Source organism: Crocodylus siamensis, chromosome 2 (assembly GCF_052110815.1).
Source record: "Crocodylus siamensis isolate JL-2025a chromosome 2, ASM5211081v1, whole genome shotgun sequence".
Classification (NCBI taxonomy): domain Eukaryota; kingdom Metazoa; phylum Chordata; order Crocodylia; family Crocodylidae; genus Crocodylus; species Crocodylus siamensis.
The window spans coordinates 201,407,457-201,433,908 of NC_143396.1; the positions used below are offsets into that span (position 1 = coordinate 201,407,457).

A 26,452-nucleotide genomic window follows, 5' to 3' on the forward strand; every position below is an offset into this window, starting at 1 on the left:
AATTAGAAGTAGATTTTTCACTATCAGTGTAGTGGAGTTCTGGAACAGCGTTCTTCATTGACTAGCATAGACAAAAAAAGACGAATTTTAAGATGGTGCTTGATCTTTTTTTTTTAAATGCATATATAATGCAATCACATCTTATAGCAAGGGACTAGACTTGAGGATCTAGCATGTCATTTTCAGTCCTAACTGGTGGAGTAATATGGTATTAAAATTTTCTTACAATTTCAGTGCTCGCATATGGCGCAACTGGAGCAGGAAAAACCTACACAATGCTGGGTTCACCTAAAGATCCTGGAGTGATGTATTTAACTTTGATGGAGCTTTATAATTGCATGGATCAAATAAAAGAAGACAAGTTGTGCACTCTTGCTGTTTCATACTTAGAGGTGAACTTACGCTTACATTGTGCATATTGGACTTAATAAAGGGTGTTTCCCTGTATTTGAAAACTAGTGAAGCCTTTCTTGGGCAGCCATTAACAGGTCTGAGAGAAAGTGGATGCTTGAGGAAAAATGTCATAATAGGAATGAAGTAGAATTATACTTTAAAAAGCTGGTGCTGTTTATAAGTGAACACTTACAGGAATCTGCTTTAAACCTTTGCAAATTAATTACATTGCCCTGTAAAACACACACATAGTGTGTACAAAATATCCTTCAAGCAGCTGATATATTTCAGTGTTGCGCAGTACACAAGTCTATAAATGGTTTGAAATTGCCTGACTGAAACTGATGCTACTTTTTTTGCTCTGTCATCTATGAGATTTTCCTGTTTTGTTTGGAGTTTTTGCAGTAGGCCTTAAAAGAGCTATTTGAAAAAAATATGGGAGTATTTCAACTGAATCTGCTCTGCCTGTGGCTTAGAAAATGGGTCCGTCTGTCTGTATTTGCACACAGTAAGCCCGTTAAGAGATTGGCCTCAGGTGGAGTGTGCTGAGACCAGGACACCTCCCTTTCCATTGACCTCCTGGGCCTAGGGCTTAGACCAGCAGGGAATGCAGGAGCTTCCAACTTTAGCCTGACCCCCTTGACCTGGAGGTAGCCATGGCATGAATCAGAGTTGGGGCCAGGGTTTGCAGCCACCTGAGACAGAGTTGCACTTCCTGTACTCCTGTTTTCAAAATCCTGAATTTACCCATGCCTGTCTCTAGGGATTTGCCGCAATTTTGTGGTGAGCCTGCCACTTGCTGCTGATTCGCTAAGGGGCCCTGATGGGCATGCTGCTGATAGGCTGAGAGGGCTGTCTGTTGTGCTGTCCTGCCCCTCACTCCTGAATGCAATCAGCGGCCATCTCAGCCAGTCGATGGGGGCTGGGGGGGGGAGGGGAATCATCTTGGCTGCTTCCCTTCATGCAGGTGGTTCCACCCCTGCCTCCCTGCCCACGTCTTGCAGGCTGCAAGTCTAGACCTCTGCAAGCAAGAGGACCACTAGCTCCCACTGGGGAGCCAGTATTTTTATTTTTAGTCAGGTTTTATGTGGTTGGTTTGTTTGTTTCTGTTTTGGGGTTATTTCATAGATTTTTGTGGACAGTGCCCAATTTTGTAGTTTCTGGAAAATCATGAATTAAGTAGGTCCCTACGTATCACTGTGAGCAGAAGGAGAAGCAACAGTATCCAAGTGAAATGCATGTGTGAACTTCCAGCTCCTCTAAGTAGGATCTTTATTCTATGTAGTTATGTTTTGTTACATTCTACTTAAAGCTCTTCACTGAAGAAAAAGAACTGTGCTTATTCTGCACTGCACAAGCTTTTATTCTTCCCAACAGCCTCCATTCTTTGACAAAGCCATTACAATATTGTCACTTTTGCTTTCTTGGCACTTTTTTCTGAAGTGCTAACACATGTGGATTACAGTTAAAAAATATGGTTGAACTACAGATTCTGAAGTCTGTTGTAAGACCCAGATCTAGTTATAGGAGCACATACATATGCAACTAACACTTGTGAGATAATACCTGTGTAAATTGATAAGTATTAAAAAATGGATCAACTGAATGTTAGATTCCAGAGGAAAATGGTTTTTGGCTGCAACTTTGCCAATTTTAATTACATTTTAAGACATGTTAAGCTAACACATAAGCACTCACGTGAAAATGGTACAAAATTATTTTGTCTAATCAGTTTTAATCTTGCTAATATTTGATTTTTAAGGGTTATTTAAATGTCTTTTGAAGGTCTACAATGAACAAATCCATGACCTGCTAGTAAATTCAGGACCTCTGGCTGTCCGTGAAGATGCTCAAAGAGGGGTGGTAGTTCAAGGATTAACATTACATCAGGTATGTAGATAACACTTTTACTTTCCTTAGACCTGTCCTTTGAAGATCTTCCAACTCTAACTTCACAAAACCCTTAAGATAGCAGTGAAGGAACATCTCTTTCTACAAACCTGGAAAATAAAATAGAGACTAAAAGCTGGATCCAGCATGGAGTTTAGGCTCCTACAAATTGGATTCTATAGCTCCTAACTTTTAGATGCATGGCCCTGAGAATAGTATCTGAATTTCAAATTTGAGCTTGGGGTCCCTGTACAATGCATAGAGAGAGTGAAGTGAGTCAGGGAGTAGATAAAAAAAAAAAAACCCACTTAAAGGTGTGATGAGATCTTATCTGCAATCCCAGTAATCTTGCCTGTTGCCATACTATGCGTGCATAGCAGGATGTGCAGTTTTGAGGCTGAGGATTAGATCCCACTCATGCCTTGCTTGTTAATGCAGGGGGAGCCCAGGACCATGATCCCAGACTCCCCTGCACCAGCAAGTTGAAAGCAGATACCTCCGACAACTGATTGTCAGCTAGGACCTGGGACTGAACTGGGGTCTGGAACTAGCTGGTTGTCAAAACCCCTGGCACACACAGTCTTATAGGTTCTGAAGCATGGGGACCATGGATCAGGCTGCGGCTGTCTATTCTGAAGTCCCTCTTCACTTGGATGAGTTAAAAAAAGCATGTGCTGCCCAGCTGGGTGGCATACCTGGTTTTGTAGGTCCTGGAGCATGGGGAGGCTGGGATCAGGCTGGGGCCAGTGCCGAGATGAGTAAAAATTGTGTGATGCCCAACTAGGCTGCACATGTGGTTTTTACAGATCCCAGCATACAGGGACCTCCTAAAAAAATATATGCGCAGCTGGGCATCTCAGGGTCAGTGCACAGGGTTCTCAGGGTCAAGGAGATGCTCCTTGATCCCAGGGTCCCCATTCACTGGGAATGTCAGTGTTGCTCCAGCTGGTTTCTGGAACTTAGTACGCCTTAGCAGGAGCTACCTACCCTGCTGCTCTAGACAAAGTTGGTTTCTGAGCACACACAGAAGCAGAACTAAAGAAAAACCTACTGGGAAATATTCAGGTCAAACCTCTAGAGAAGTTAGTCGGTTGGTGAGCAAAGGATTTTTGGATTGTAGTTTTGGACTAGGATGAGCAGATTGCCTACCCCCCCTTTCTTTTTTTTTGTCTTAACATGAGGAATTTTAGGATATGATTTTCTTTGGTATACTATTGAATTGTTGGTGTTCTTTCACCAGTTAATTCATCAGCGGACCTCTTCATGGTACAAGCTAACCCAGGTCCTTTTGGGTTTATCAGCCTCTTGTCAACTTAAATCAAATGTTGAACTTCATCTACTTTAGTGAGTTTCAGAATGTTGTAGTCTTACTTCTGACCACCTTTCATAATTCCCAGAACAGCTTTTGAAGCAGTAGTTTTCTAAGGAAATGTGAAAGAGGTTCTGGGATATTTCAGCCAGAATATCCCAGGAAGAACCGAGCAGAAACCCGCCTGAATTGCATTGGTCATTCGTTGGGATAGGAATGGGAAAGCACTAACCCAAGGAAGTTCTTGCAGCAGTGGTCTCTTGTTATATTGGCAAAGCAGTGGAAGAGACTCACTAGTTAGGTTTTCTTGAAGTAAGTGTAGCTTAAGAGCAACTGCAAAACTCGGATGACTGCAAGGTGATACCACTGCTGAGGAACAAATTGCTAGTTAACTTTGTAGTATAAACAGGGCAACAGACACTGAAGACTACAGACTCCAACTATCCTGCTTTAACCAGCAGGTTACAATTATTACAGACACCATGAGTAGCAAAACCTACACGTATGATTCCCTGGTGGTCCCCAGTACAAGATACTGTTTTCAGTTACTTGTAAGTTGTGCCAAACTTCAAGCTTTAAGGCAAAATTTCGCATTTGAGCATCTGTTTTTGAAGAATTCAGCAAAAACAAAGAAACTATATGGCCATTTTTCAGAACCACTTCAGGAGAGAAATAACGCTAAATTTTTTACAACTGTTGCACTGAGAATTCTAGAATATCAGGGCTTTGAAGAAGGCTTATGAAATTTGGCTGGGGAGGGTTGCCTAGGTTCCAGGCATATGCTTTCTGTTATCCCAATAACAATCTGAAAATTTGGCTGAATTCTTAATTCACACATGGTAAGAATCTGGGACATAGACAAGGACAGTTCAGAGCAGCCAAGGGCTGAAGGTATTGGGTTCTTTTCAAGCCTCCCTAACTGAAAAACAGCCATTAGAGTAAACTTTCCTCAGTCTTGAGAATGGCCAAGATTGTTCCTATTATAGCATGTCTTTGCTGTTTATATCTGTAAAACTCTTAGCCAAAGTGTGTGTCTTAGACTTTTCTTTTGGGGTGACCCCGACAGCAAAAATGACAACCAACTGTTGCTCTGTTAACTGAAGGTCTGGACAGTGTCTCTTCTTTTTCACCATGTGGAACCATACCAATTCCCACATAGAAGATAGAAAATGACACCGAAAAAAGCTTTAAAAAAAGAAAAGTATGTATGCTGTGTCAGTTTCTTAAAAATTAGTAAATGTCAGAAATAAGTTTGTCTCTGTATCCTGAATTTGCTTCCTCCTCATACTGAGATAAAAATCTGGAATAGAAGTAACTTCATGGGTCAGGTCTACAGAGCCGGCAACAACTGCAATAGATCCACATTGGCCCACCAGTGCAGGTCTACTGCCAATGACCATGTCAGTCATGGTTCCTGGATTCCGAATTCTGTGGCAGGCCTTGCCCCCCAGTTTCAAGTAGCCCACCAAACAGGACAGTTCCATGGGCTGTGTCTAGCCCGCAGGCCATATGTTGACACGTGTGCTTTAAATGACTTCACTGGCTTCACATACGAATTTTGTGGCTGAGGCCACAAAATAGTTCAGTTCTCCAGGGGTGATAACTGCCTACTCTACAAACCATACCTTCTCTTCTCGCAATCCCATCTCTGTTTCATTCATTGCAAACTACTTCAGCAACAAATTAGGCAATGGTCCCATGGTGAGTGGCCTCATTTATTTCATTTCCTGTGTATCATCTGTCCTGTGCAATGAATGAGGCCTGGGCCCTGTGGAAAAAAATTGTATGTGATCATTTAACTGGTGCAGGGGTGGGCAGTTATTTGGGCCCATGGGCCACAGGATTTTTGCAGAACTGTCACGGGTCAAGTCAGCATCCCCCCCTCCTTTGCACAACAGCTTACCAGAATTCCCTAAGTGGGAAGGGGCTGCAGGTGGGGAGGGAGCTGGTACCTTAGATCAGCAGCTACTTCAGATGAGCAGTGGGCAGCAGCTTCAGCAGGGGCAGCTCAGCTCCAACACCTCCTCCAGGCTGCCCCAACGCCCAGCACCCAGCTGGGCTGTGGCAGTGGGGAGGAGCCGCTGGGCAGCCCTGCTGTGGGCTCTGGACAGCCTCAGCAAGAAGGGCTCTGGCAGCAGTGAAGGAGAGGGAGCCTTGCTGGCTGCCAGGTCCCACTCTTTCCTGGTGCCCAGGAGCAGCTTCTGGATAGCCACTGTCTGCACCTGAGCCAGCCCCCTGAAGCTGGGCAGCGGCATGAAGTCAGGCAGCAGCTCCAGCCCCTCTTCAGGGTAGAAAGGTGCCCACCTCCCACTGCAACTTATCATGGTCAGGACAGGTAGGTCTAGAGTGGGCACTCAGCCTGGGGCTCAGGCCCTGTCCACAAGGGTCCCAACCATGGTCTTTAGAGACCCAAGGATCTTGGTGTGGTGATAGTGCAGGGCCAGGGTCTGGAGCAGAGCAGTGATCTGCTCCCTGCATGTCTCTGCCCACAGAACTAGGTCTCTGCCTTGTTTCAGTCCTAGCCCCTCTCTGTCACTAGTCCAAGATCCCAGGGTCTCCGCAGCCCTGCCCATCTGTCTTGCTCCTGGATGCTGCTCCCTGATGGCCTATGGCCCCATCCTAGCCACCTGGCTGAGTGCCTTGCCTGTGCGGGTCCCATCCCCAGCACTGGGTGTAGGACGGCCAGGCCGGGGTGCCCAGGCGGTGGGGCTAAGTCCAGCAACAGTAGCTAGAAGGAGCCACGACCACTGAGACTACTGGCACATGGAGTCCAGCCGCAATGCTGTCCCAACCCTGCTGTGTGCCCAGGGGTGGCGGAACTGGCCCAAGGGGAGTGGAACATACCACTGCCTGGGCTGCCCCTACTGAGGGACCCACCGTGGGCCGGACAAAATCCCTTGGAGGGCTGGATTTGGCCCACGGGCCATACTTTGCCCAACCCTGAATTACAGTGCATCATATGCATACATACATGGGGCTGAACTATAGTTGCACCGGTCTTCATTTAGATGCCTTGAACTTCCAAGAACTTGGCTTTGCAGCTCTAATATTTTTATATCTTGTTTTCTATTCACTTAGAAATCATTTTACTGCAGAAATCCAAATACATACTCTGTACGCACTCTAATTTTTAGTTTTAAAAAAGTTTCAAAACAAGAAACTCTTTCCTTGTTTACTGAGTTCTGAGTGCATTTTCTATTTTTAATAACTTTGTTTATTTTTCAGATGATTTGCTAACATAAACATTGCATATCAACTATGCGTAAATCGAATATTATGAATTTCTTGCATGTTCTTTCAATCCTTTGTAGCCGAAATCTGCAGGGGAAATCCTTCAACTGTTAGATCATGGAAACCAAAACAGAACACAGCACCCCACTGATGTAAATGCCTCCTCTTCTCGGTCCCATGCTGTCTTTCAGGTAAGCTGATATAGCATTTACAGGCCGATATGAATTTCAGATAAACTCCTACTTTTTTTTAACTAAGCTTCACAATGGCTATGGGACTGTGGCAATTTAGTCTTAATAACTTAAGTGGGAGGAAAGAAATCCTGTCCATTTTTACTATTGTCAACCTCTAATCTCTTGCCTGTATAAATGTTCAAAAGTAGCTATCTATGGGAAAAGCTCAAGACAAGCATCAAAAGTGACTGTCCCGTTTCAATACTGTATGCTATCATTAATCCTCAAAGGAAGATCTTTGCAGAAAATATATTTCAGGTCCTAGCTGCACCATGTAACTCAACAAATCTATTACTTTTTTGTACTGTCTTGAAAATATCATTGCTCTCTAGGGGTATTTACAGATGTGCTCTGGGAGGCAGGGGGAGGTGCTTTAATTAGTGCAGGTCCGAGAGCCATGCTAATTAAAAGTGCCTGTAGCATCACATGCATCAGCATCCCTGTGTTGGAAAATGGTGGTGGGACACTGAACTAAAGCTCATCAAACAAGCTTTAGTTTAAAGCACCCTGCTGCCATTTTTCATCATTGGGATGCTCATACATGTGATGCTGGAGTGCAGTAATTATCACACTCCAGCAGACTCAAGTAATCTGACTTGATTAAGACTAATTACAACATGCTGGAGCATTATTGCATGTGTGTGTGTATTTACCTTTCTGTATATAAATCACTAAAACATATATGTACTCTTTCACACCCTTCCTAGATATAATCACCTGAAAAACATTAATTATAACTTTGAAACTACCAAGCTTGCGTAATATTGTATTGGCATTCATTCATTGTTACTAACGAACTATGAAACAATGCATTTTTAGAAATGGAAAATTTCCCACAGAAAAATAAAGCACTGGAAAATTTTCTGCCACACATCTTTGGTCATTAAACTGTAAACAGTGAGCAGTAAATGGTATAATCATTGTTTAACTATTCACATCCCTAATTCAGAGAAATCTAAATGTTATGTGATCACTAAGCATGTCAAGCAAACTTTTTTTTTTATTCTAGATCTAAATACTAATCTTCTCTATCCACTGCTTTTTGATCATTTAGGGTTATTGTCTCTTTGGTAATTTGTCTTTCTCTCTTTCTGTGAGAATTTTTTAGGCAATTATTACCACTTAAAATAGCTTCCTATCAGTCTTTCTCTCTCATTATCTTAATATCTTCCCAATCTCAGCTAAGAGGATCTATTTTAATTTTGGTTTTTTTGCCTCACTTTCAACGTTTTGAAATTCTTCAACATAAGTCCTGCCATGGACTGATTTATGTTCCAAGGTATGCACTCTTAAAATTGGCATGATGCTTTCAGAAGCTGATGTGTGACAAAATAGATATCAATACCAACAGAAACTCCAGAACCCTATGAAATATGAATAATTTATACATTTGTTTTATTGAAGCAAGGGAAATAAGACTAAGTTACTGCATTTGAAATAACTATTACAACCCTGATAAAACTTTACACATGTGCAGTAGAACCTGATTACTTTGAAGGGCTAGGTTCCTTACATCCCTGCAAAGATGACGAGTTTCAAGATAACTCGGGGTGCCGGGGGTCGCGGTGTATAGAGCTGCAGCAAACATCCACAGGGGACTCTTGAGGTGATCTAGCTATTTGCTCTAGCTGTTAACTCCAAAAGTGTTGCTTCTTCACTGAGCTAAAGCACAATATTCATTGCATACAGCTGATAGGAAAAGTGACATGCCGTCTTTTACCTAGGCAACCTCCAAATTACACAGGATAGAGTGTAATCAGGCTATTCAGTAGAAACTATGTATGATTGACGCTGTTTAGCAACACTTTTGGCATTAAATATTTTATGTTTAAAATTGCCAGAAGTAGAATACACACTTGTCTTTGAGATAAATAGCAATACAAATCTTTATGATGTATATTTCTTTTCCTTTCTGAGAAATTTTTTTGCAATTCTTTTCATGTCCCTGCTGTGCAATGTAGCACGGGAGCATACAAAATGGACTGTGTACTTTAACCACTTTGCATTTCTATACAAAAGTGATAGTCAGATAGCACACCTTGCTGACTTTGGCTAAGTACAAATGTTTGAAAAGCCCAAGGCAGAAGCATTCTTAGTATTGTGCTGTACTCGAAGTGCACTAGATTAGGTTGAGATCGAACAGAACAAATGTACTGTTTGGGGGAGGGGAGTGGGGGTTGGCGCCTGCAAGGCCAGCAGCCTGGAGGTGCTCCAACATGCCTTCCAGGAGGCTGCAGGAAAATGCCAAGCCCACCTAAGCAGCTGGCCTCCCTGATTGCCCAGCATAACCCTGCTCCCCCTGTCAAAGGGAAATCAGCCCTGCTGCTGTGCAGACCCCTGTACCATCCCTTGGTCACAGTTCCCAGTGCAGGAAGCTAGCAAGCTTACAGGGGAGAGGGCAGCAGAGGGGCTCCTTTCCCCCAGCTGCAGCTGAGGGATATGCTGCTTTTTGCTGCATTGGGGACTGTGGCTGGAGAAGGGGGGAAGGAGCCACTCTACTGCACAGACCTGGTCTGGCCAACACCGAGGCCTGAGCCAGCAAGCTGGTGGGGCTTCTTTCTCCCACCCTGGCTATAGTATCACAGTGCTGCGTGGGATGCTGGCAGAGTACAACCTACTGTAACTCGCAATGCAACGTTAGATGAAGTGCTCTAACCTAAAGAGCTTTAGTCTCATACCACATCCATCCAGGGCTAGCTTAGATCCACCACTTATAAAGCGTTCTGTGTCATGAATGGCTGTTTGGTTAGGGCTGTAGTATGCTTTCTGCATGCTTAACACAAGTGAATTTCTGTACTGAGCCTTTGAGATCCATGAACATGAGATTGGATGTTAGAATTTCTTATGAGGGACGCCACCTTAAAACAAAGAATAATGTTGGTGTATCAGCTTCAAAGAAGCATGTTTGTTAAGTACCCAGGACTCTCTCATAATTTATAGTTCACTGAGATAAGGTGACAGAGTGACTCATCTCTTTGTCTAAAGATGGCGTCAACATATTTCTGTACTTATCAAAAACTTTTTTCCACTTTTATGACTACTACCCTCGTCCAATTATCCTTTGCATATGAGAGAGCTTAAAAATTTGTTCAGGTTTACTTTGCCTTTTTAGAAGATCTTTTCAATATATTCACCAGTTCATAGGCTTTTTGTTCTGAATTTTTTTTTATTAGTTACGTAAACTATTTTTAAAAAGTATGTCGGGGAGATTAATTCCATCTTTTTCATTTTAGGGCCATGGTTATTTAAGCATCTTTTGATAGAGTGCATTCATAGCAAAACTAAGACAAGCTAATTGTATGCTTGGGACTATACCTAATTGGGTGGTTGTGTATTAGCATCCTGGTTCAAAAGTTCTTAACTGTACCTATATTTCTTATCTCATATATTTTTATACATAATAGTATGAATAGTCATTACCCTTTTTAGACCAACAAGTATGATCATTTATAAGCTGTAATTTATTGGTTTGATTTATTTGAGTAGGTAGGTTGAGGGTCCAGAATCTAATTGCTATAGGTGTGTTTGTGTGTACACACACACACACACACACACACACACACACACACACGCACGCTATAGCGATATAGATTAGATAGAATTCCCCCCCCCCCCCGAACTTACAGTATAGGAAACCCTCGCTATTTGTGGGTTCATCATTTGCAGTTTCAAGTATTCACAAATGCCGAACCTGCTTCTTAAATATGCTTAAAGGAGCTCCTTGGGAACTCTGCACTTGCTGCCACTGGGCTCCTGTCGCCATCTCCAGAGCAGCCGTGCTTCCTCCGCACACACACACACCTGCTGCGGGCACTGAGTTCATGAATGCAGATGGCATTCATGAACACAGTGCCTTATTCGCAGATTTTTGCCATTCACGGGGGATACATTCTCATATCCCCTGCAAGTGGCTAGGGTTGCCTGTATTTGAGAATGCAAAACTGACAGTGGAGGGGCAATGTTGATTTTATTGGTAAAGATATGCCACATGAACTAAATGTATTTGCATGTTTGTAGGGAGGGAGTGTTGCACTTACTCTTTACCTAAATGGGCTAGTTTAAGCTTTATTTGTACTAAGAATTCACTGATAATTGTTTTTTCTGCTGTTGCTAACATAGTTGAGCTCCCATAGAGTTAGTGATGGTAGTAGAGCTAACCAATAACTCTGTACTGCAAAAAAAAATAAAGAAGTTTTCAAATTTATATTGAACAACTAGATAGAGTGCCCAAGAAATCCAGATACAAAGAGCTTTTCAGTAAATTTCTGGCTTAGAAAAGCAGTTATGACGAATATTTTAGTACCCTTGGCAATGTCTGCAGTTTGGCACTCAGGGAGTTGTGCATTGTTCTAGTTCTTGGAGTAGTGTGAAAAAGTATGTTGCATCTATTTTCCCAGTAATGTAGGGTCCTTGGAGTTGTCATGCTTAAAAATATTGTTTCTAGAAAGCTTTCCTATTTAAGTGACATCTGTCACCCAGTCTCTGGTGGGCTGGTTCTAGATATACACACATCCCCAATACTATAGAACATGAGTCATTGCTTCCAGTTGTGTAAAAAGCTTCGCTGAAAGAGAAGTAAGCTACTCATTGATCCTTTCTCCTCTCCTTAGTTATCAGAAATCTCAGATGGTAGATTAGAGTATTCCCTTCCTTCAGTTCTTTCTTCAGCAATGTGTGGTGCATCTGTTCAAATATCTTTCAGATTACACCAGGTTTATTTTACAGAATAAAAACAGCATTCCTTGCAGCTGTAACTTAAGCATAGACTCACTTGATGAGACACTATCCTTTTAATTGATCATGTATATGTAAGGGCACTGTGGAGCAAATGTGGTATTGCTTGCTTTTTAATTTTAAATGTTCTGTCTGAAGTAGTCTCTTGCATGTTTTTCCCCCAGGCTCCTAGCCTTCCAAACAAGGGGAGGGGCAAGGGCAGGGCATTTAGTACTCATTGAACTCTCTCAAATGGAAATATGCAGGGGCTACCTCAAAAAGGAAGAGAAGGTATGGACCAGTAACTGTAGTTCTCAGTGTTGACTCAGTATATTCCTGCTCCCTACTTTTCTCAGAAACCTGGGAGAAGAATTCCTGAGTTAATGGAAGGAAACTGAAGGCATTTGGGTCCCTCCCCCTCTTGTACCTTCAGAGCCCTGTATAAGGGAAAGGGGTAAAGGAGGAGCTAGTGGCCCTAATGGACATAGTTTTCTAGAACAGTGGTCTCCAAAGTGGGGTGTGGAAAGAAAATATTAGAACTTCTATTTATATTTATATAAATACACGTATACTGGGGGTGCGTGCTCAGAAATGTTTTACTGATAGGGGTGCACAATCAAAAAAGTCTGGAGACCACTGCTCTAGGAGATTCCCAAAGTTTTGTGGCAGTGGTGCCTTAATTCCACAAGTATGAACGCAGAGGCAATACTTCTGCACTACAATTACTGGTAAGTAATTTCTCTTTATGGAAGAATGAGAAGTCAGTCCGTACCCATGGACTAAAAGATGTGAAGTCTTTTTTGGAAGAGACTTAGTATGTAACACACATCTTGAAGGCAGACAAGAAGCCTTTTTAGTCACAAAGCTACAAAACTGATTTGAAAGTACAGTGTTTCTTTAGCAGGATAAGCTTGACTTGTCTCCTAAAGTACAGCAAAGAATTTTTTTTAAAATGTAAGTGCTCCTTCCCACTCTTCCAAATAACTTTTGTATGTATAGATAAGCAGGTTTAGGAAGAGGACTGTGAACAGCTGTCAAACCCTAGAAATTTCAACCTCTAAATGAGAACTGTTACTTGGAAATAAGGAGGGACTTGCTGGGTTGCATATTTTGAGAGAGGTGGTGTTGGTTTTTGTTTTGTTTTACCCTTCAAATTTTTTCTTTATAGATTTATTTAAGGCAGCAAGATAAAACTGCAAGTATCAGTCGAAATGTTCATATTGCCAAAATGTCCCTCATCGACTTGGCAGGGTCTGAGCGTGCCAGTACCACAAATGCCAAAGGAGCCCGTTTTAGAGAAGGAGCAAACATTAACCGTTCCCTGCTGGCTCTTGGAAATGTCATTAATGCTTTGGCAGATCCAAAGGTAGGTACTCCTTTCCTTTTCCCCTCAAACACCTTATGCAAGTTTCATTTCAAATACAATTTGGTGTGAGTTGGTGTCATCTTTTCTTTGTATACTATTCAGTATTATATCATATATAATTATAGTACCAAATTGTATTCATAAGAACATAAGAATTGCCATTTACTAGGTCAGGCTGTAGGTCCGTCTTTCCCATTATCCTGCATCACAGTGGCAGAGAGTGGACGCTAAGAGGCAGAGTGAACTGGGTGGATTTGACCAGGGTTTTTGTTTTTGTTGTTTGTTTGTTTGTTTTCAACCTTTCCTCTCTCACTTGCAGCCTCCAGCATTTAAGCTCTAGGAAGTTCTAATTTAGAGGCTGTATCCCTAACTCCAATGCTTAATAGCTACTGATGCCCCTTTCCTCCAATAATTTGTCCACTCCCTTTTTGAATCTGGCTAAACCGTCAGCTTCTGCAACATCTGTTGGCAGTGAGTTCCACACTTTTAATTATACGCTGTGTGAAAAAGAACTTCATTTTGTTAGCTTTAAACTTACTACCCACTCATCTCATTGTAAGCCAATTTCTAATCCACAAATGGACATTCCCTGTCCATTCCATGACTGCATACCTTACTTAACAGCCTCTTATGTTGGACCTTGTCAAAGGCTTTTTGGAAGTCCAAATATCCTATGTCAATTGGATCACCCTGATCCATCTGGTTATTGACACCCTCAAAGAACTCTAGTAGGTTGGTGAGGCATGATTTACTTTTGACACAGCCATGATTTCTCCCCAGAAAGTCGTATTTATCCAAGTGCTGAACAAGTCTCCTTTATTATTGTTTCTTCCAACTTTCCAGGTACAGAAGCTAGGCTTTCTAGCCTGTAGTTTCCTGCATCCCCCCTAGAGCCTTTTTTTTACATATTGAAGTCCCATTGACAGCCTTCCAGTCTTCTGGTACCGAGCCTGTTTTTAGTGATAGCTTGCATACTACAGTTAAGAGCTTGGGAGTTTCTAATCTGAGCTCCTTCAGGACCATAGGGCGAATGCTATCGGGTCCCAGCAATTGATAAACTAAATAGTAGCCAATTTCCTCCACAGCGTTGTCTGTTGAAACCACATTTTGGGTCACCTCCACTGGCTTGTGCCTAGAGAAGAGTGGATCTAGTGAGGGAATCTCCCTAATATCTATAGTGAAGACCGATGCAAAGAATGCATTTAATTTCTTTGGCAATAGCTCTGTCATTCTTTAGCACATATTTTACATCCTGATCATCCAAAGGCCCAACTAACTCTCTGGCTTCTAATGTACTTAAAGGCATTTTTATTGTTACCTTTTGCACTCCAGTAAATTTCTCCTCAAGTTCTTTCTTAGCTTGTCTTATTACAGTTTTACATTTGATTTGCCAAAGTTTATGCTTTTTTTTTTTTTTCTTTTTCTTCCCCTCGTGAGAATTTGACTTCCATTTTTTTAAATAAGCTTTTTTTTGGTTCTTACCCCTGCAACTCCACCATTAAATCATGCTGGTTTTCTTTTAGTTCACTTTCCATGTTTTTTATTTGCGATGTGCCTACAATATGATATTCTTAAGCAATCCCTTCTTCACATTCTTCACCTGCTTAGGGGGGGACCCTTTTAACTTCTGTCTAAATAGCTTCCTCATTTTGGTGTAGTCTCCCTTTTAAAGTTAAAAACAATAGTGACAGGCTTTCTTTTCCTCTCCCTCCTATGTGGATGTCAAACCCAACTGCACTGTGGTCACTATTGCACAATGGCTCAGTAATATTTACCCTTTGTACCAGTGCCGGCAGCAGTAGGGGGAGAGGCCGCTTTTCCCACACACTGAGCAGCAGTTTGTCCCGTACTGCCACTGCTGAGCCTGGGCTCAGCGCCAGCTCTGTGCTCACCCGTCAGGACTGAGCAGCAGCAGTGGCTGGGCAGAAACCGCTGCTCGGTGTGGGGGGAAGTGGCCCCCCCCCACTGCTGCCCCACCGTGCTGGGGCTGTGGTGCGGCTCCTTCGCTGCTTGTGAGCTGCCACGCATCTGCTCCACACAGCCACTGCTGCCACTCTGGGCAGCACAGATGGCAGTGAAGGAGCCACACCACAGCCTAGCATGGCACAGGCTCCAGGCAGATGTAGTTAAAACTGCTTGGCGGCGGTGAGAGGAAGGAGCCACTTTCCTCCACACCAAGCAATGGGTCCTGCACTCCCACCCACCTGTTGCTCTTTTCCACATGCCCTGACCACCTGCCACAGTCATTTTCCCACCCCCCGCTTACCCACCAGTGGTTCCAGCACCACCTGGTTCCTTGCTGCATTGCCAGGACTGCAGGAGCAGCTGGGATGTGGTGCTGGAGCAGGGGGTGGGGGCAGAGGCGGGATGTAGAAGTGGCAGGAGAAGGACAGTGGTGTCAGATTTTTGCGGGGGGGAGCATGGGACCCATGCTGGTGCCCCAGGGCCAGGAGCAACAGGAACATGGAGCCCAGGCTTGCAGGAGTGCTAGCGGGTGCTCTTCCTGCCACAGAGGGGTAGGCTATTGACAAACCCTCCCCTTCCATGCAAGCCACAACCCTCCCCAGCCACCCTCCCTCCACATACTAACAACCCCATACAAAATCCACACAGACCTGTACCCACCCTCCCACAACACATAAGAATAAGACTTCGTTTTAAGTTGTTATACTACCACCTCCTATGTGTACTACACAAACACGTGTAAATCAGGACAAAAATATTTTTTTGAAATTAAATTAATAGTTGTAGTACATGTTTAATTTTTAGAATATTATTTGGTATTTTTCTGGTTCCAAGTTGGCAAACCCCCTTGCTGAAAGGAGTACTTCCGGAGGGCAAGGGAGGGGACTTCTGGTAGCAAAGGTCAGGGGTTAGGGGGCAGGACTCTGGGCCCGAGATGGCAACCAGGGTGTGGGCACCTATCAAAGGGCAAGGCTACCTATGCAGCCCTCAATGGTTTGCCAAAACTCCATAAGTGGCCCTCTGCCCGAAATAATTGCCTGCCTCTGTCCTATACACTACTTAAGACTTAGTCAAGAACTAGGCCTTTCCTCTTGTAGGTTCCAGAAATAACTGCTCTAGGGAGCCATCTTTTATAATTTCAATAAATAAATTTGATTTCTGCATCGTAGCCTAATGTTAGGTTGACCCTATCTATTGTGGATAGTTGAATTCACCCATTATTACTATGTTCTCTGTTGTTGCAGCCTCTCTTGTTGCCCTTAGCATTTCTAATTTGCTGCTGCTGTCTTTGGGGGTCAGTAATATATCCCCAGGCATATTTTTTTTTTCCCTAATGAAACATGGAGTTTCTATCCACAGACATCCTATGGTACCTCTCTTATCAGCTGAAATATCTACTGTATTTAATTTGATGGAGTCTTTTGATGTAGAGTACCACTACCCCATCAGTACAGTGCAGTCCTGTATAATTTGACATGGTATTAGCATCCCTCATTCCTCCATGTTTCAAAGATATCTATAATAGATACCTATTATGTTGATGTTATTCTTTACTTTACTGCTAAGCATTCACGTTCCCCCACATTTGATCTTAGACTTGTAGCAATAGTATAAAAACATTCTTTTTATTTGTTGCCCTAGTTGGCTTCGGCATGACTTTTTAATCATTAAAGGCTTATGGTCCTTTCCTTATTTCTTACCCCATTAAAGGCTTATGGTCCTTTCCCTATTTCTTACCCCATTTTTATACCTATAGGGTGTGTCAATCTGAACTGTGTGCTGTTCTGAACTTGTCAGCTTTCCCCCATTTTACTTTAAAAACTGCTCTGCCACCTTTTAAATATTACATGTCAGCAGTTTGGTACCATTTTGGCACAGGTGGAGACCATCCATCTCCATAGACTCCCCCTGTTCCAAAAGGTCCCCAAGTTTCTAATACACCTAAACTCTTCCTCCCTACACCATCACCTCAGCCAGTCATTGAGACTGGGCCTCGATCTGTCCAGCTGGCCCTGCACATGGCACTGGAAGCGTTTTAGAGAATGCAGTCACGGAGACCCTGATCTTCATCTTCCTATCTAGTAGCCTAAATTTTAGCTTTTAGGACCTATTTGCTGCCCTTAACCACATTGTTTGTACTCACAGGGACCATGACCACCTGCTCCTCCCCAGCCCTCCCTAACAGCATTTCTACACGTCTCGTGAGGTCTGCTACCTTTGCATCCCAGAGGCAAGTCAACTTGTGGTCCTCTTGAACATCACAAACAAAGCTATATGCCTAATAATTTAATGTCCTCTTGCGCCTCTTCCTCGGTGCAAAAGGACATTATAACATCAGCTGGCAGGTGGGTCCTGTCTAAGGAATCACTTCCCCCCTTCCCAGCTTGATGTTCTCTATCCCCAAGGCCTCCTGAACAGTACAAGAGCTGCAACAGTGGCAGTTGGACTGCTGTACAATGTCCCTTAAAACCTTATCTATAAACCTTTTTTATAAACCTGTCTGCTCCAGTTCCGCTACCCTAGCCCTGAGAGAATGTACTTGTTCTCTCAGAGCCAAGAGTTCCTTGCACAGGGTGCACACATACAAAACCTGCTTCTGGGGCAGGTAATCATACATGCGGCACTCAGTTCAACCAACTGGGTAGCTCCCTTGCTGCTGTGTGACTTTTGCCTGCATTTTTTATACTTAGTTTTTTCTCTTAAGAAGGTTTTGATATATGGGTTCCTTTAGACTAAAAACTTTGAACTTAGTAATTGACCTTCTGTTTTAGCCTTACTCTGCCCTAATTGAACCTAAATATTAAACAAGGGACTTAAGTATTGATCTAACTGTTGAGCTTCAGCTACTTTACCTAGATATCTAGGTTAGTTACTCTTACTTAAAGAAAGAACTTACCTTTAAAGGCTCCCCTTCAGAGTGAGGCACAAACATTCCTGTTTCCTCTCCCTATTCACTGCTGTTCTTCGTACATGCATTGATTTGTGTTATTGTGCATTCTCCTATTTACTTAAATCCAAGACAGGTTTTTCTTGCACTAGTCAGCATGGTAGGAAAAACTCTTACCTTGGTTTTGAGTACAAAAATGGGGGTGGGGGGACAGTGACTGCCCCTGCAGCCACCTCCTCTGGGAGCTGCTGCTTACCTTTCCCTTGCAGCTTTGGGCCTGGCCAGAGCCAGGGAGCACAGAGAAGGTAGTGCCTTTAGCCCCAGACTAGCTACACAAAGGTGGCACCAACTCCAGACCCATCTCCAGTGTCAGGGCTGGAGCTGCCACCACCCCAACAGCTGCTGCATGACTGGGCTGGGACCAGAGACAGGGCATGCTCTATGCTTCCTACCCTAGGTTGGAGCAGGGCCAGAGCCAGAGTTATGAGGAAAGTAGTAAGCAGTGGCAACCAGCAGCAGGGGGAGGATAGCACAGGGGATAGGCACCAGGGGTCAGGGTGGAGCAAATGCTGGGTGTGTGGGACAGGTGCCGGGGGTACAGGCACTGCAGGGAGACGCAAGCAGGAAGGCAGGGCAGGTGCCAGTGGTGTGCAGGAAGAAGGTAGGGTATGTGGGAGGGCAAACGAGTGGGGGTTGGACAGGCAGCAAGGGTGGAGGACGGACATGTAGGTATTGGCCTGGGGAATGGTGGAAGGGATAGGCAGCAAGGGACAAGGATGAGGTCACATGACTCCCTTGCTGCCTGCCCCCTCCCACCTTCCTCTCCCCTCTCCCCCCCAACCCCTCCACTTCTCTTTGTACTTCTGCAGTGGTTGTTGAGACAAATTTTAAGACAATGCTTCAAAATTAGATTCTAGACATGGAAAATTATAACATTTATAATTTTTTTTTTTTTTATGTCTAGACTCTCATTTGGGTGGGAGGGGTATCATAGATTCACAGTCACCTTGGATTTGGGTAAATACAGTGAGTTAGAAGATGTATGAGTAATGGTTCTCCCTTGAAATGCCTCTGCAGGGTTTATAGGTGTTACCTGATAGTTTGCAGCTGCTGAATGATATAAAGCATTAAGCAAGGATATGGCAAGCCTTAACTATTGATTGTCTAATGTGGGGTGAGAGAGAAATTTTACCACATTTATATTGGCTTTGCCTGTGGGTGTTTTTTGTCTTCCTCTGTAGCAGGGGACATGGCCATCTTCCTTGGATCTCTCAAATGGGGGTGAAGAGTTCACTGGCCAACTTTGCAGACAACACCAAGTTATGGGGAAGTTTGGTCACACTTGAAGATAGGCTACAGATACAAGTGGATTTAGTCAGGCTAGCAAGTTGGGCAAGTTGGAACCAGATGAAAATCAATGCTGAGAAATGTTAAGTGCTCCACCTGAGGACAAACAATCCCCTGCACACCTACAGGCTTGGCAACACCAACCTGCCCAGCACTATGGATGAAAGAGACCTGGTGGTAATAATAGACCACAGCATGAATATGAGCTGGCAATGAGACTGCTGCCAGTTGGGCAAATAATACTCCAGCGTGCATCAATTGATGCATGTCCAGCAAGACCAAGGAGGTGATTCTCCCACTCTACTCAGCACTGCTGAGACCCCAGCTGGAGTACTGCATCCAGCTCTGAGTGTTACACTTTAACAATGATGTGGTACAACTTGAGAGAATCCAAAGAAGGGCCACCCATATGATTAGAGGCTTGCACAGCAAGCCATATGAGGAAAGGCTGAGGGACCTGGGATTTTTCAGCCTTAAAAAGAGAAGGCATTTGGTAGAGAGGGGATTTGGTAGCAGTTTGCCGCTACATCAGGGCCTCAGTGAACAACTGTTCACCAGGGCACCCTTGGGGAAAACCAGGAGTAATGCCCACAAGCTCCTGGAAGACTGTTTCAGGCTCAACTTTGTGAAAAACTTCTTCACAGTTAGGGTGTCCAGACTGTGGAATAAGCTCCCTCCAGAGGTGATGGAATCACCTACCCTGAAAACCTTCAAAAGGAAACTGTTGGGGTCACCTGATTTTCACCCCCACCTGATTTTCGGTGCAGGGGGCTGGACCCAATGATCTTCTGAGGTCCCTTCCAGCCTTACAATATTTGAATCTAAGTATATTTTGTAGCAACAGTTGTCTGCCTGATTTACCTGTTGCTTTTTAGGGTGCTATGTCTTGTAGTTATGTGGCAGAGTTAACCATGTAGTTTTAGTAATACATGGGGTATGGGGTGGTTTGCTAGGGATGATCCTGCCTCAGGCAGAGGGTTGAACTAGATGACCTCCAGAGGTTCCTTCCAACCCAGTTTTCTGTGAGTTCTGCCATAACATTTCAATGGCATTTGCAAGGAAGGAGCCTTTTAGAAAGAAAAATGTCTCGTATCTGCTGGCAGCAGTATCTCTACTGGTATCCCTTTGTTATTAACTGGCCAGTTATAGTTAAAATCCGTTTTGTTATTTTGCTTAATTATTGGTAGTTCTTGCACTTGTGAAAATGGAAGAAACTATTTTACATTCAGTTTTACTTAATTCTGCTCTAAAAAAATGCTCAGCCTTTGAACACTCTACTTCTTGTGAGAATGAAGTGTTGCTGTGGGATCCAAATGTTACATATTTTAAATACACATGCTTATGAATGCCTTTCTCCTGAATAAGTTTTGTTCTTGCCCTGCAAATCTTAAACCTAGGGTATATATGCTAGTAAATGAAAGGGGTTTTGCCCAGGTGGATTGTCTCTCAAAGTTTCTTAGTGACTGTTTTGCTTTTCAGTCATTCTAAAATGGACACTTTCAGATTTTAGAAACCTGAAGTGATGTTTGTAATAACTACATAGGTAAAGAGTACAACTAAGAATCTCAGGGCTTGTATTGGTACCTTTTCAATAACAGTATATTCAGTAACAGAATTTAAATTTGAATGTTTATTTGCTTACATCAGTGTGTTACTGTCTCATCTAGCAAATTTCATTGCTTTTTTACCTATTTATTTCTCCAGTGTTTTCTCTCATAACGTATGTAGATAAGTGCAGAGAATAGTTATGGACTTGTCTATTTATAAGTACATTGGAACTCTGGATTTACAACTGAGGGGTTTGTATGTATTTCTATGACTTGTGAAACAACAGCTATAGTCTACCTCCTGTTGAACTGCTTTAGAATAGTTCTAGGATTGTTCAAGCATGGCATGTAATTTTCCCAAAATGTCATGGTAATGGTGCCTTTTGGAACTACTTATATCCTTTGAGATGCTGAGCTGTGTAAAGCAAACTTTGTGTTTCAGAGCCACATCCTGCCAGCTTTTAAACTGATGTGTCTGAATCAGTCCTGTTACATAGAAAGCAAGTAATTGGTATCTTCCCTTTCTGCTAGGCACTGGATGGAAGTAACAAAGACTGCGTTCAATTTAGGATTTATACATGAATTTTCTATCTCGGCTTGAGTCTCCACCCAGAAACTTGGCAAAATAAATGGTTCATGGGTATGAACAAACTTCCCCATTTGCAGTCAGTGTTATACTAAAACAGAATTTATTAAAGGGCAAAAATGGAAGAAATGACAATTTGGAGGAAAACCTGGACAGTAGTAGCCCAGCCCAACCAACTGTTAAGTTTTGCACAGGTCACCATGGTTAGAGTTCTCTCCTACTTCAATGCAAAGTATATTTGGTAACTAGTGAGGCCAGTTTGGGGCTAGCTGTTCACCCCAAATTTCCCCATGCCTTGCTGCCACTAGGGGATGCTGCTCCACTACTGTTCCTCAAAGCTGCTGGAGCCGCTGCTCCACTACTAGTGCTACTGCTGTTGCCACTCTTCACCACCACTCGGGAGCACTGCTCTACCATTGCTGCTCCTCACTGTAACTGGGAAGCACCACTCCCAGTCGCAAATACAAGCCAGCTTGCTGATGCCATGAGCAAGTTCAGGGATTTTAGCTCTTTTATTATCTTCTGGATAATAGTAGAGGTCTCAGTGAGGCCTTCTATGTATACTTCAAAAATAAGTAACTGGCCTCAATAGGAACCATTGCTGAGATCTGCATATCATGTATACTCTTCCCTGTGAGGCTTGATCAAATGTAATGCCATCCCAGGGATAACTCTTGAAGAGAGGGTCCTCAAATTTTGCCTTTCACTCAGGAGCTGATCATCCCTCCGTCTTAGACCTCCCCACAAGTATTAGTGAATGCTGACTACTCAGAACTTTTGCCTGGCTTTTCTCTTGCACCCCAATAATGTTACATTGTAGTTAATACAGTTAAAGTGAGCACAGAGACTTCTCCCTCTGTCAACCATATGTACTAATGTAAATAAGGATCACTGTTTCCAGCTATCTGACCATGTATATCTTATGGTGACATTAAGATAAGCATCAAAGAGAGGTTGTCATACAGAACACTGATACTTTAACAGGGTTACATCTTCAGTCTCTTTCCCTGAAGCCCAGACACTGTATTGGTGCTGTCCCTTTCTTTCTGTTTATTTGAATCTAAGGGGATGTCTTAAAGAGACCCCCTAATGGGCAGTCTAGGAACAGACAAAAATAAATAGCTGAAAACCAGACTTAAAGCTGATTTTTCTATTCCAATAGAAGGTAGGGTAGATTTCCAGGCCCTTGTCTAGTTGGGCAGGAGGGGACAGTAATTTGAAAACAGTGTATTCTAACTTTTTCTTGCTCCCTGCCTCCAATACATTCTTTAACCATGAGATTGCTATATAAAGTGATTTCATTATATGAAATTAGTGGATTATCTGCAATACTCAGTATGTTAATCAAATGATTGCTAATCATCCATTTGTTAGAGCTAGATGACCAAAGTACTAAAATATTTACCCTACTTACAACTGTGTATACAGGGGTCATGAGTTGGCTTAAGTCACAAGTGAAACGAATAAAAGAAAATCTAGGTTTCCTGATTTCCACTTTGTTGTCCTTTTAATGGTTAATGTTTCCTCCTTATTACAATGCTAAAAAAATTTAAAGTTTAATGAAACTCAAATGAGGCAAATTGGCTGAATTAGAAAAGATCCCAGCAGTCTTTCCTGCCCAAGTGCAGGGGTGGGGGCTGGACCCGATGATCTGTAAGGTCCCTTCCAGCCCCAAATAGCTATGAAACTTTAGCTCTACTCTGGATGCTAGCTTCTGCTTTCTGACCCTTTCAAGAAGTTTGATGCTGGAAAATATTAGTAGAGGCTCCAGGGTTCCCTTTAATGTTCATTTCATGCTATCCCATGAAAAGTTTTCAGCAATTAAACAGAGGAGCCTTGCACCCACTTTTTCTGTGTATTCCTTTAATTTGGAACCATAAGAATGTACCCCGATTATCATAGCCTCAAGTGCTATATAGGACAAATCTTACAATATGACAAGATAACTGAGAGCTGTTAGGTTGCTAAGCTGAAAAATATATTTTTTTTAATTATTTAAAGGTGTGGGGACTTAGGTAATTTATCTTCTTGATTCAAGGCAGTGTTTCATTAAACATTCCATGTGGGGGTTTGGACCCTTGTGTATGGCTGGCTATTATAATTGATATAATGCTATTCCAGTCATAAGAAATGAGAAACATCACACAAATGATGTGGGAGTTTCTCTTTAGGAAATCCTTGTAGCTCACTGTTTCTGTCAAACTGTGTAATGTGCCTGTAAATTTCATCTGCCAGAAAATTCATTGCAACACTACAGCACCCGAAAACGGCACAACTAAATTGTGGAAAGTAACTGTCAAGCCTCGGCAAACTGCACAATAAAGAAAGTTGTGCAGAATGGAAAAATAAACCCAGACTGATGGGAAATATAAAGCAGCAGCAGCTTTCTCTGTTTTTGGCACAAAATAACATACCCCCTTCACTTTTAGAACAAGGTATGGGGCAAAAAGAAATTTACTTGCATCTTGTGCAATTAGCTTAGGTAAAAATTCCAAGTAAAATATAGATCTGGAAATGCTTATGCTTCCTTAGCAAAACATTAAGGCAAAGATGGGCAGTGTCATTAGCTGATGCATGACTATATGTCTACTCATATAAAAAGAGACAACTGTCAAACTAAATGGAAAATCTTGTTTTGTTCCCTTCTCTCTGTCCCTTCCAAGAGTTCTCTTTCTACTGCTGTCCTAAACCAAGTCTCCCCTCCAGTATTTCATGTATTCAACTTTAGTGCTATTGAATTGAATGGGAAACTTAATGTTGAGTAGCTAAAAGTCCATCATCTCATGAACAATTAATGGCCACAGTGAAAATATAAAAAAAGAAAAAGTCAATACTAAAAATTGAAAGTTAGCAGAACCAATTTTCTCTGTTAGTGCAGGATTGTCCAGATCATAAAAAAAATTCCATTGGGAGCTAGCTAAGGTATAGAGAGCAAATATGAAAACGAACAATGAAGGTACTAAACAAATTTACCGGTGGATGCTTTTAAAATGGACCGCCTACTCTGGTATATGTGTAATTCAAGAGATTACTAATGGAAATAAAAGATTCCAGCTGTCACAAATATACTACTGTGTTTGTGGGATGATTAGAAGTCTACACCATCATTTAAGATGCATCAATTTAAAATATATATGTCCCCTCTTGCCAGCATGGAGACGGAAAAGGATCTTGGAGTCGTCATTGACTCCACGATGAACATGGGCCAGCAGTGTGGGGAGGCAGTCAAGAAGGCCAACCTTACCCTGTCATGCATCCACAGATGCATCTCGAGCAGGTCCAGGGAGGTGATCTTCCCCCTCTATGCGGCACTGGTCAGGCCGCAGCTGGAGTACTGCGTCCAGTTCTGGGTGCCACACTTCAAGAGGGACGTGGACGATATGGAAGGAGTCCAGAGGAGGGCCACTCGTATGATCAGGGGTCAGCAGGGCAGGCCTTATGAGGAGAGGCTACGGGACCTGAACCTGTTTAGCCTCCACAAGAGAAGGTTAAGGGGGGACCTTGTGGCCTGCTACAAACTAGTCAGGGGGGGATCAGCAGGCATTGGGGGAGTCCCTGTTCCCCCATGTGCTGCCAAGAGTGACCAGGAATAACGGTCACAAGCTGGCGGAGGGTAGGTTTAGATTAGATATTAGGAGGCGCTACTTCACAGTCAGGGCGGCTAGGGCCTGGAACCAGCTTCCAGGGGAAGTGGTGCAGGCTCCTAGCCTGGGGATTTTTAAAAGGAAGTTAGATGAGCACCTTGCTGGGGTCATCTGACCCCGGTGCTCTTTCCTGCCAAGGCAGGGGGTCGGACTAGATGATCTACCTAGGTCCCTTCCGACTCTAGCTACTATGAAACTATGAAACTATAATATACATTATAAAAAAAACACTTTGTTTTCCAGAGCAAGAAACAGCATATTCCTTATCGGAACAGCAAACTTACCCGTTTATTGAAGGATTCTCTAGGAGGGAATTGTAGGACAATAATGATAGCTGCTGTTAGTCCTTCTTCTATGTTCTATGATGACACGTATAACACTCTTAAATATGCAAACAGAGCAAAGGATATCAAATCTTCTGTAAGTAAATTTATCCTCTTGGCAAATATTGGAGTTTACAAAATTTAGACACCATAGTATTAAAAGAATAAACATATAATTCTTTACTATGGTAAGATATAACTTACAATTTGTGTAGCTCTTTGCATCAAAATTCAGTTGAATGATCTAGTCTCATGTCTCTTTCTTATTTTCTAAATTTTATTTGTTATGTACAATTAAGATGAGTACATTAGAAATTAAATGCCAAAGACTAGGGGTGTACTGATAGAGATTTTTGGGGCCAATACTGATGGCCAATTTTTAATGAGCCATATCACCCGATATACAGCCGGGCAGCTTGGAGAGCAGTGTCCAGCTGATAAGTCTATTGAGGGGAAAGGGATGAAGGGGGTCACAACAGACTTACCAGCTGGACCCAGCTGCTCTCAACGCTGTGGGGCTGCACTCCTCGCCGCCTGCGTGCTGTGCTGCAGCTGCGTGCATGCACGGAGCGTTTATTGGAGACATTATTGGCCACATCAGCCAAAAAAAGCCAATTGCCAGTGCTGTCAATTTTTCTTATATCGGTGCCAATCTGATATGGGACCAATGTATCGGTGCACTTCAAATATCAAAAGACTTTAGAGTATATATCTAAGTAGGTTTTCCCTTGTTATAAAAAATAAGGAAAGTTCACTTGATTCAGGGTTCTGGGCAAATTACTAAAAGTAGTAGGAACAAAACAACATATTTATCTCTTAGTGCAATATAGTACGAATGTAATTATATGATATTCTGTCTAGTGCATTTAAGCAAGAGGGTTCCAAAAATTTTATTTAAAATTTAACCTTTTTTTTTTTTTCCCTTAACAGTTGAAGAGCAACATTGTTAGTTTGGACAGTCATATGAGTCAGTATGCTAAGATTTGTGATGAACAAAAGAAAGAGGTACATCAGTCTT

The 26,452-nt window shown here is 42.7% G+C and overlaps 1 protein-coding gene across 3 annotated transcripts in view; it reads left to right on the forward strand.

The window, feature by feature from the left end:
• KIF18A (kinesin family member 18A) overlaps positions 1-26,452 on the forward strand; it is an 89,158-nt gene that overhangs the window by 7,733 nt on the left and 54,973 nt on the right. For 2 of the 3 annotated variants that reach the window (XM_090032813.1, XM_090032814.1), the window contains exons 3-8: positions 235-392; positions 2,179-2,283; positions 6,904-7,014; positions 12,938-13,135; positions 25,355-25,531; positions 26,365-26,439. In XM_090032813.1, coding sequence (XP_089888939.1) covers positions 235-392; positions 2,179-2,283; positions 6,904-7,014; positions 12,938-13,135; positions 25,355-25,531; positions 26,365-26,439 — 824 coding nt within the window. The remainder of the gene's footprint in view (positions 1-234; positions 393-2,178; positions 2,284-6,903; positions 7,015-12,937; positions 13,136-25,354; positions 25,532-26,364; positions 26,440-26,452) is intronic. The other variant, XM_090032815.1, reaches the window with a different exon arrangement.